The sequence below is a fragment of the Notolabrus celidotus genome, chromosome 9 (assembly GCF_009762535.1).
Source record: "Notolabrus celidotus isolate fNotCel1 chromosome 9, fNotCel1.pri, whole genome shotgun sequence".
NCBI classification, from domain to species: Eukaryota; Metazoa; Chordata; class Actinopteri; order Labriformes; family Labridae; genus Notolabrus; species Notolabrus celidotus.
Genome location: NC_048280.1, coordinates 33,512,589 through 33,524,122, shown reverse-complemented (window position 1 = coordinate 33,524,122; position 11,534 = coordinate 33,512,589). Strand labels below are relative to the sequence as shown.

The 11,534-nt window shown below is 43.1% G+C and overlaps 1 protein-coding gene across 1 annotated transcript in view; it reads right to left on the bottom strand.

Moving 5' to 3' along the window:
• Positions 1–468: 468 nt before the first annotated feature.
• LOC117818342 (protein crumbs homolog 1-like) overlaps positions 469–11,534 on the bottom strand; it is a 55,672-nt gene continuing 44,606 nt past the window's right edge. Inside the window, exons 10-13 of the mRNA XM_034691170.1 lie at positions 9,379–10,240; positions 7,316–7,432; positions 7,002–7,128; positions 469–3,715 (exon numbers count right to left, since the gene is read on the bottom strand). Of these exons, the coding sequence (XP_034547061.1) occupies positions 3,494–3,715; positions 7,002–7,128; positions 7,316–7,432; positions 9,379–10,240 (1,328 nt within the window). The 3' untranslated portion in view covers positions 469–3,493. The remainder of the gene's footprint in view (positions 3,716–7,001; positions 7,129–7,315; positions 7,433–9,378; positions 10,241–11,534) is intronic.

The window sequence follows — 11,534 nt, the reverse complement described above, 5'->3', positions numbered from 1 at the left end:
ACTCGGTCGAGGCATGATGGCTGTCTAACATAAGTCTGGTCCTGCTGGAGGTTTCTGCCTGTTTAAAGGAAGTTTTTCCTCACCACTGTAACTAGCTAAACACTGTGATGCTCATGATGGATTAAGGTGGGGTCAGACTGAGTCTTACCCTGTCTTGAAGTTGGGTCTCTGTTCATAATTTGACATAGAGTGGTCTAGACCTCCTATGTTTGTAAAAGCGTCTTGAGATAACGTTTGTTGTGATTTGGCGCTATACAAATAAAGGTTGATTGATTGATTCAAAATGCAAGGACTCTGATCTTGTGTGGTTGTACCAAACATGGCAGCTCCACCTGCAGCCTGCTGTGGTTTGTCAAGAAAAGGCTCCTTCACTTGTTTTTTCTTTGATTATCAAGGGGAACAAGGCTAGCTGTCTGCCCTTGATTCTAGGCGTCATGCAAAGCTAGGCTACAAACGTCCTGCCTCCTGCTGAATGCTTTGACCTTTATTGTTTCACTCTTGGAAAGAAAGCAAATAAATGCATCGTCCACAATGTTGCTCTGTTGCTTTAAATCAGCTTCAATACAACCAGAAACTCTTTGTTGAATTCAAACCAGTTTTAAAACATTATTTGTGTTCATCAATACTGATCCAACCACCTTAGTTCACAGTTAAAACATTCCTACCATTAAATACTGCTTTCTTACAAAACATTACAAAAACAAGAAAATACAGTGACTCGACCCATCGTAGCAAATTATACACATCACGAACACACTCACAGAAACACACAAACAGTGACAGATTAAAAAATTAAAAAACAAATAAAAAGTGGTTAGCTTCTCGAGCCGAACAGTGCACATGGACAAAATAATACAGCAGTTATTTACACCACAGTTTCTGAAAGCTTGGCGCTTGAGGTCATCTTCCTATACGTGATCTGATTCTACCTTTTCATTCACGCTGGAGGCCGAAGCAGCTTCATCAGAGGACTCAGACATACTTTTTTCATACGGGGTCAGATGTTTTTTATATACATTAGGCATCTGACACCCCCCAGTGCTTGACTATGTATTCAACATTTCTGATTTAGCAAAGGAGGACATGAGGTTTGGATCAAACATGCATCACTTTATCAGCTGCTGAATTTACAAAGCAAGATGAAAAAGTTAAAAACATGAAGTTACTATAGGAGCAAAGACACAAAGGACACCAGGAGGTAAAAACCTGTTAGGGGAGAGAGTTAAAGTCAGACTGGACCAGGATCCAAGTTTATAGTGACCACAGGGAAACCTTCAGAGCAAGTTAAAAAGCTGAACTTTTGAAGGATTCATCTCCCATTCGGTCTCAGCAGATGTGTGTCTAACATGAGTCTGGTCCTGCTGGAGGTTTCTGCCTGTTAAAGGAAGTTTGTCCTCGCCACTGTAACTTCCTAAATGCTGCAAAGTGCTCTGCTCATGGTGGATGGTGAGGTAAGACTGAGTCTTAACCTGTCTTGGAGTTGGGTCTCTGTTTATAATTTGACATCTACCTCTTTTGGACCAACGCGCTCTGGGTTGTATTTTCAGGTTGGTGCTCGCACTGGTTTGGAGCTGGTTGAACTCGTGAACCAACACCGCACACTCGAGCCCGTGGAAGAGGCGCGCCATGGCAGCTTGTCTCCTCGGCCGACCGCTGCTTTGCTTTGGAATCCATTACTCTCTTTTATTTTTTTGGCTGCAGGACAATGGAGGAAACACATTGGGTTTGTGTTTTTGATCACAGCAACCCCGCCCCTCGGCCCTGACGTTCACGGTTAGCGGTTCTAGACCAGCAAAGAGTTGGAGCCGCTCTAGAGCCGGTTCAATCACGAAAAACCGGTCCTCAATTGAGCACCGGCTCCGAACCAGCCCTGAAAATGCCTTGGTTGAAAAGGGGTAATCGAGTGGTCTAGATCGGCTATGTTTGTAAAAGCGTCTTGAGATAACATTTGTTGTGATTTAAAAAAAATTGTACATATATTTTTGGCCTTTTTGCCTTGATTTGATACGACAGCTGAAGAGAGAAAGGATATGTTTGGAGTAGAGAGCGGGGGAAGACATGCAGGAAATGGTCAACCAGCCGGGAATTGAACCGGCGACCCCTGCCACGAGGACTGTAGCTTCTGTATGTGGGGCGCTTAGACCACTAGGCCACCAGCGCCCCACGTTTGTTGTGATTTGGCGCTATACAAATAAAGATTGATTGGTTGATGTGTAGCGGCTAAACTGACTGTATAAGTGAGCAGCTTATGAGGGCTACATTTAAGCCAATGTCTGCCACAGAGGACTCCAAAGTCCACACACCTCACCTACGTCAGCATCCATCCAGGGTCGCTCTACTTTCATCCTCAGAGCCCGTAAAAAAAATAAAAACACAGCCCCTCTTAAAATAAGACAAAAGTGTTTTTGACATGTTGAAAAGTCCTAAATGGAGCACCGCGCGCGCAAGCTAGTTCAGGCAGACAACTCGAGCGTCACTGACTCATACTGACATGCATCATCCTCTCTATCAGCCAATCTCAACGTCCTCTCATTTAATGGCCTTTTTAAGCTGCAAGACTTCATGTCTCTGCATTAGCCCTGCAAACTTTCAAACCCACCTCCTCCCCAGGATCCACCTGTGGGCTCTGAGGGGGGTTAGTCCTATCTCATTAATCCTCAATGTCTGCATGTAAGTTATTCTGCGAGGAGGTTTGGAGGCTATACGCCAAACACAAATACTGTCTGCTGTAAAATTTAAACTTCAGCTTAAAATTCTGATTTGTCTGACTGAACTGCATTTTTAGAGTTTGAACACTGGTTGATATTTAGTCGTTTAGTGGACTTTCTGACCTGATTTCTTATTATCCAAGTTTGTGCTCTCTCTTGGATCATTGGTATATAAAGCAAGAATTTCAATGTTTCCATAAAATGTAAAACCTGCAGCCTCTTGCATATGTTAATAATACTTTAAGGTGTAATTGCATTAAAGAGTGAACTCCCCTGTGCGTATATACACTCATGCTTAATCAAACTCTTTCTTCACATTCCTCATAATTCCTTTGCTAAACCATAAATGATGACATACTGTGCCCGACATGACTGCGTAGAGGAAGGAATTTTCCGCCTGTGTGACTCAGCATCCACACATTTGGGTGATTTTCTTCCATCATGTTGTAGAGCATGCCGTACTCCATGAGATCTCAGCTTGAAATAGTCTTCAAAAGTCCTTTTTACAAGTGGACATCCAGGGTCAGAGCATCCTTTGACCACAGGAGGACCGTATGAGTAATCAGGACACGTTCTCACTCAGCCTCTGGTCTTTACCGGTCCATCTCAGAGGCTTCAGTGTCAGTAGTTTTCCCAGGTGGACAATTAGTCATTGATTTGTCCTCCATCACTGCCGTATAGGGCAGCAGAGGCCCAGCAGCGTGACCCTGCAGAGCATATGTTCTCTCAACCCTTAGCAGAGTATGTGTTCGCTCCACTTTGACTCAAACGCAGGGCTCCAGGACTCAGATTAGCCTCTCCTCTGGTGGCACTTTGAGAACGCTGCCCATCTCCAGCCTGGCTCCGGCCACCTCCTGCGCGCTGGGGCTGTACGTGCCCTCCGACTGACGCTTCTTCCGTGCCGTCATGATGAGGAAAAACGCCACCAGGATGGCCAGCAGCACACACAGCGTGGTGAGGGGAATGGTCACCGCCAGCCAGGGGATTCGCTCCCTCTGCTGTCCTTTCTGCAAGACAGAGCATGATGTCAGCATCACCGCACCTTTTTAACATCGTAGCAGAAAATGTGATTTAGGCTGTAACTTATGACTTTATTAATGTTACAAAAATATTTCTAATATGTTTTATAGAACAGCTATGGGAAACCACACTGGGGTTAGGTTACATGCTCTCCTCCAGCGTCAAACTGTGTCATCTCAAAGACACAAAAGAACACACTCTGGCTGCTTTGTTGTGAATTAATCAAGATTGCTTTACCATATTTATTCATATTCTCTTATTTATGTATGTTTATTGTTTGGTACATTATTTGTTTTCCTATGTAGAGCACTGTACAGAATAGAATCTGGAAAAAAAGGAAAATACAGAAGAACGTATCCAGAGCGCTGTGTTGGGTACAAATGTAATCGATACAGTGCTTTATTCATCTATAAACTATAACATCAATCAGTCAATTATAGCAGGACTATATCACTTGCTATATTTTTGAGAAATTTCTCTTTTAATAGGCAACTTTATTTTGCCCTCTCTGGCACCACAGTATTTAATTTTTTTGTGTTTTTTTTGGTAATATTGTACCACCCCTAGTTAAAATAAGTTATCACGCTGTGTAAAATGTTTCTAAAAACTGAATTTAATGACTTGAAAAGGATTTAAAATCTATATTTAAAGGTGACATATCATGCAAAATGGACTTTTTAATGGTTCTCTACCTGAAATATGTGTCCCTGGCATGTCTACAAACCCCCCGAGAATGAAAAGAATCCATTCTGCCCCTGTTTTGATTTCTACACCTTTCTGTAAATGTGTGTGAAACGAGCCGTTTCAGACTTCCGTGTTTTTGTTACGTAACAACAATATCCGGTCTGTCACGGAGTCAGAGCTCGGTGCTTGTTCAGCCCATAGACTGTATAAAATAATACTGAATCCCCCCTCCGTTTTTCATTACCTGCACAAATGTGTGCTAACAAGGAGCTTAGGAGGGAGGCATGCTAGTTGCAGGCTGTCTTAATAAACACAAAGGTCGGTTTTACTCCCCACGTCTGCAGATTTGAAGATCTAGTGGATGATTTTTATTTATCATGGATAAGTGCTAGCGCTAGTTAGCATAGCCACATAGCTACATGTCGTAGCTGTAGCTGTGTACCAAGACAAACGTCGACATACTGACAAATAAAACAACAAGAAACACAGAATCTGTGACCAATCCTTCAGAAAGGTCCTGCTGCCTTTCTGGCAGAGGTTGGTTTTACTCCCCACGTCTGCAGATTTGAAGATCTAGTGGATGATTTTTATTTATCATGGATAAGTGCTAGCGCTAATTAGCATAGCCACATAGCTACATGTTCATAGCTGTGTACCAAGACACACGTCGACATACTGACAAATAAAACAACAAGAAACACTAAATCTGTGACCAATCCTTCAGAAAGGTCCTGCTGCAGGCGCCTCTCCGTCAGGATCAGATTCTGGATCAGATTCAGAGGGTTGAAGTAACGTGGGTCTCTGAGCAGCCGTTTATATTCAGCTAACATGTAAACATTAGATCAACGTGCTGGAGAGCCGAGGCACATCCACTTCCTGAGGGGGCGTGGTCAGAGAGAAAACAGAGTGTTCTGAGGAGGACTGAAGAAGAGGGCTTTTCAGGCATGCCAAAATCTGATTTCAAAGTGTTTTTTTGAGCATAAACTTTAAAGACATGTTTTGGGGACCTCTTAGACCAATATATATTGATGAAAAAAGCGTGATATGTCACCTTTAATTGAAAATAGTGCAAAGACATATCAAATGTTGAAACAGACAAATGTTTTGTATGAAAACAGTTGGGACAGGGACATGTTTATCATCGTGTTGCATCAGCTCTTCTTTTAACAACACTCACACACTAAATGTTTGGGAACCCAGGAGACCAGTTTCTGGAGTTTCATTTTGATAGAGGATTTCAGCTGTTCAACAGTTCAGCATCTCGTTTCTTGAATTTTAGTTTCATGATGCTCCAAATGTTTTCAATGGATGATAAGTCAGGACTGCAGGCAGTCCAGTTTAGCTCCTGGACTCTTCTTCTACAGAGCCATGCTGTTGTAATACGTGGAGAATGTGGTTTGGTGTTGTCTTTCTGAAATATGTAAGGTCTTCCTGAAGAAGTTATTGTCTGGATGGCAGCATATGTTGCTCCTAAACCTGTATGTGTTGTTCAGCATTAATGGAGCCTTCACAGATGTGTAAGCTCCCCATGCCATGGACTCTTCTGATCCCCATACCATCAGGGATGCTGGCTTTGAACTGTGAGCTGATAACATGCTGGGTGGTCCCTCTCCTCTTTTAGAGTGGAGGACACAGCGTCCATGATTTCCAAAAAGAATGTCAGATTTTGATTCATCAGACCACCGGACAGTTTTCCACTTCCCCAAAGTCCATCTTGAACAGGCTCAGGTCCAGAGAAGTCTAGGGTGTGTCTGGATCATGTTTATATCTGGTTTCCTCTTTGCATGGTTCAGTTTGAACCTGCATTTGTGGATGAAGTCACAATCTGTGTTAACAGACGATGGTTCTTGGAGGTGATTTTGAGCCAATGCAGTGATTTCCACTTCAGAGTCATGTCTGTTATTGCATGCATTTTTTATACCCAGTCAGCCTAAATAGTTTTTTATTTGACTTTATTTTATTTTGAACGTCTTAAGAAATATATTTTAAAACAATTGTATTCCTTTAGAGTTACTTTAGGGGAATTTTATGACTTTTAAAATATGTCTTATTTCTTTCTCTTGACTTGTGTGTTTTTATGAACTGCCTGTTTTATTTTGCTGTCCATGTAAAGCACTTTGTAACCGGGTTTTGAAAGGTGCTCTACAAATAAAATTATTATTATTATTATTATTATTATTATTATTATTTTGAGATGATCCTTTTGGTGTTTTACCCCAAGTTTTTTGAAACACATTGCTGGCTTCAAATTTAAAGTAATATATGACATTTAAAAAATCAGTTTTAACATTGATACCTTATCTTTGCAATATTTCAATTGCATACTTGTTTTAAGTTATTTGCAAACCATCCAATTCTGTTTTTGTAAACATTTAAGTGTTAACCATTTTTTGGAATCAAGGTTGTAAACAGAGTCATTGGTTTGGAGGTTTACACCAGACCTCTACGGTGTGTGACGTGTTGTCAGGTATCTCTGGACCTTCACATCCAAAGCACACAAAGGCAACCCAAATCCACGCTAACACACGTGCTCTGAGAGTAAACACACACTCACATCCAGACTAGATCAAAATCTTGTCTGTCACTTACGTTCCTCTCGCACAGTTTGCCGCTGTAGCCCGGCACGCACACACACTGAAAGTGGTTGAGTCTGTCCAGACAGGTGGCTCCGTTCAGACAAGGGCTGGACGCACACTCGTCTATTTCTGTCTCACACCTGAAACACATCAATGGGGTTTTAACACAACGCTGACTGACAAAGCTCCACACACACACACACACACACAAACACACACACACACACACACAGACATGCACACACTTCCCTGACCTTTACACTGTGGTTCAGACACTTTTACTGAGCCGCAGGTGTGTGTGAGGAATGTGTAGTGTGCTGCTCTCACCTGTCACCGGTGTATCCAGGCTTGCAGGTGCAGTTTCCTCCAGAGTCACCTCCGATACAAACCCCTCCATTTAGACACTCTCTGTTTGCGTCGCACGCTACTGGAGGGAATCGCCACCTATTGATTTTAAACACAGGAAAAACCTCATTACAATCCAATGTATTCAAATATTTAATACTTTTACAATCAGACCAGGTTTCCTTCAAAGAAGCCTATGGTGAAGGTGATATTTAACCCTCTAGATGACTCTCCAGATCATCATAATTTGAGATTGCATCTCATCTGTTTCATGCTAGTCTCAGTTTCACTGTAAATAGTAAGTCACACAGAGGATTCACTCTGGCTTACTTCAGACAGAAACTGATTTTCTTGTGAGGTACTTGCAACTAACTGGTTTAAATTGTACTGATACACCTGCAAGCTATGTCAGGTCTGTCTTTAAAGCTAGGGTTGGTAGTCTCGGAAAACTAGCATGAATTTGAATGTAGCATGTCTTCAGGACTCCGTCTAACCGCTCCCCCCCTTCCCCTCGGAGCTCCTCCAAAACGACGCCCCCACTCACATGTAGGAGTGCCGCTGATTCATGACCATATGATGGTGACTGATTCAAAACCGGTCCTCACCAAAACATTCTCATAGTGAAAGTTAAAAACACAAACAAACATGGCTGCTGTTAGTACTCACAACTGTCATGCTAGCATTATCCAGTTGTACCGGTGACACGATATCAGGAGAAAAGTTATAACACATATATAATACTGTAACAACTCTACTGTTTGTTAAACGTGTTCAGTGTAGATGTTCTTAATTCCTACAGTGTTGACAGTCAGTGAAGGCATCAGGAGAGGTGTAGAGTGTGTGAGTGGGAGAGAGGAGAGACAAGAGGAGAAGTTCTTCATTCATTCAAACATTGATTGTTGTTTTGTTGGTTGGCGTGATCACGGCCGACAGTGACCGATTATTAAAGATCAACGTGTTCACCAATCGGCTCGTCATCCCTACAGCGTCCGGACGGACGCTACAGTACATCTACATTTTCTGTAGGACTTACTAAATGTCATTCATTCTTCTGCTTGTCAGAGCCCCCGTGGTGAGAGCTTTTTAGACTCTGATCCGGACTACGGTCCTGAGCAAAGCACCTCATCGGGTCAGAGGGAACAGGCCTGAGGTCGAGCAAGAGGGGCAGTCAGTAGAGTCAGGGGAAGCAGAGGCAGGGGACGGGGACTCGGAGTGAACGCCGAGGAAATGTCAATTTGCAGGAGGCGGGCAGAACGGCAGAATTTGATTTGATTGGTTTAAAATTTTGGGACCCAAAAATGGTGATTGGTTGGTGTTTTCCCAGGTTTACTCCGGCTGTAGATAGCAGCTTTTCTTCACTCTTTTTTAAGAACACATTATGTATTGATTACCATTAGGACATAAAGATCATTTTAACCAGTATAACAAAAAGTGGATCTAAATCTGACTACCAACTCCAGCTTTAAGAGGGGAAGAAAACATCTTTTAAAGTGCTTGTTTGTTGGATGGAGGTCGTATCCTTCATTTCTGATGAATGACAGAATTTGGAAATCTAAGTACTGACGGATTTTTGCATAACGGCTCCATCTATTTTTTCCCCTTGGGTAAAAAGAAGAGCTGACTGTTAGCTGCACTTCATAGAGCTATCTGTTTAGGAGCTGGTATGGTTGTAAGATTACTGCCCGAATGTCATTACCCCAAAGTTTGTTCTGCCTCCTTTGCTCTCCATACAGACTGTTTTTTTCTGAATACACTAAAGCCTGCTGATGTATGATGTATCAACACTGCTTTGACTACAAGCATATAACAAATGAAAACCAGAACACTTCTCGTCCATGTTTTCTGACTTCACAAATCCATAATTATTTGATAGATACCCTACGACTGTATGAGTTGCAGATCTGAAACAGGAAAGGTTGTTTTTCAGCATTCAGTAATTGCATCACCTTGCACCATAAACAGATTAATCATGGTAACTGTCATTAATCTGAGCAATTACTTGAAGCCTGAAATGTGCTGTAGAGAAAAGGAAAGTCTGGACTTACTGGCAGCGCTTGCCCACGAACCCAGGAGGACATGCACACGTGTGACCTCCCACTGATTCCAAGCAGGTTCCTCCGTTAACACAGCTAAACTCCAGACAGTTATCCACCTCATCCCGACAGTTCTTGCCTGTGTATCCTGGCTCACAGTCACACTGGTAGTCTGCCAGAAGGTCTTTACATGTCCCGTAGACACAGGGACTTGAGGAACACTCGTTTATCTCCACCTCACACAGTTTCCCCTCCAATCCTGCACTGCAGCTGCAGTTAAACTCATTGAACTGGTCCTGGCACACACCATCGTTGAGGCACGGCTGGGAATCACAGATTGGTAAACCATTGCAACCCAAGGTTGGCTCATGCCCCCCAAGTCTGGTGAACTGGCTCATCTGAGGAGGGTGTGGTACTCTAACAAGTGGCAGGTAGACTCCACCCACTCTCACCTCCCCTAAACATCCAGTGTATTTCTCAGCCAGCCAGATCTTGGTGTCATTCAGGAAGTTCAGGCTGCCGCCCTCACCGTAGGTGCCGCCAACTCTCTGACCGTCCACGGTGAGACGCCAGCGGGAAGCTGACTGCGTGGGGTCCACCATGGTCAGCTGGATTTGGTGCCAGGCTCCGTCTGCGATGGGTCTGTCACTTGTGAAGGCCAGCAGCTCTGAATCTGCCCCGCTGTCCAGTTTCACCAGCAGAGAGGAGTTCAGCAGGCCCAAGCAGAAGACTTCAACTCGACTCTCCGCTCGCAGTAAGATCCCATTAGTGTCTCGTGTTCGCAACTCCAGAGTGATGCTCGTCACAGGGCTCAGCAGGGAGCTGTTAGCGAAGAATTGGAGAGCATTGTCCTGGAAACCGGCCTCAGTTAGACCTGTGTGAGGAGAGGATCATGTAAGTCTAAATCACACTGAGACCAAGACTTGCATCAAAATGGATTAACTGGATATCTATGTATAGATTATTTAAAGAAATTCTTGGTGCTTTGGTCAGTCTTGTTAATTTAAGAATGATGAGCCTCTTTTCTGCAATGACTAACTTTACTTTTTATCAGGTCAATGCAAAACTGCAAAGAGAGAGAGCTCAATTTGCACACACCTCTTTATTATGCTTTTAGTGCAGTTTATTTTGCATACTCAGTTGGAGTTGGGTGTCACGGCTGTCATATGATGTCAGCAGGATAAGCATATAAAACATTCACATCTGGACAGCCACACCCTGAGAAGCAGCGACAAATTACAGCGGTGTTTTATGATCACGTGTTCAGACAGAGGCACAGTCATCTCAGCCATATCTCTTCAGTTTGAAGGGATTAAAACGAGGTAGTCAGTCAGCACATGAGACTGAGTTTACCAATCTGCCTCCTCGTTTTTGCACCAACACAAATAACCCCAGCTTACTTTAGTCCTAATTAATGAGAGTGTGTTTGCACTGCAGGCACAATGGTGAAAACATTGAAAATTAAACATAGATGTTGGGTGGAGACGTTACTCTTGTGGGCTTCAATGCTTTTGCAGGATAGGACGGTGAATAGAGAAGAAAACTGGAAAGACAGTGGGTGTTGAGATGCAGCATAGTTTTAATTTTGGCGGCTATTTTAGATTTAGTCTTAGTCTTAGGGCCTGATCTACTAAGATCCCAAATAACGAGCGCTAATTTGCGTGTGCAAATAATAATTTTGCACTTGTTATTTCTGGGCGTGTTGCGAGGTGATCTACTAAGACTGCGTGCGCAAATGATAACGAGTGCAAAAGTGGTGCGGAGGATTTTGCGTGTGCTATCGGCTTTCACCATGGAGAGTTTGAGAGAACAGAGTGGTCTTAAGCGATAAATGAAGTTTGAAGACATGGAGTTGGAGGTTTTAGTGGAGGAGGGAAATAAACCCATCGGTGAACTCCAGCAGAGACATCTCAGTGTTAGAAACGCGATTTTGGAGGCCATCTGTGAAAAGGTGAATGATGTGAGAAAAAACAGAAGATCTGTCGATGAAATAAACGCATCTACTCTTCTCCAAAACGCAATCATTGTTTTGATGGAGTTTAGAGAGCGATTTGATGAGGCTTAGTCTGCCAGTCTTGCTCTAGAAAAGTTAGGCGTCACTTGGATGAAGACAGTCGCCTCACTGTCCCAGGGAGCAACTTTCGGGTGAACGTTTTCAATGCCTGATA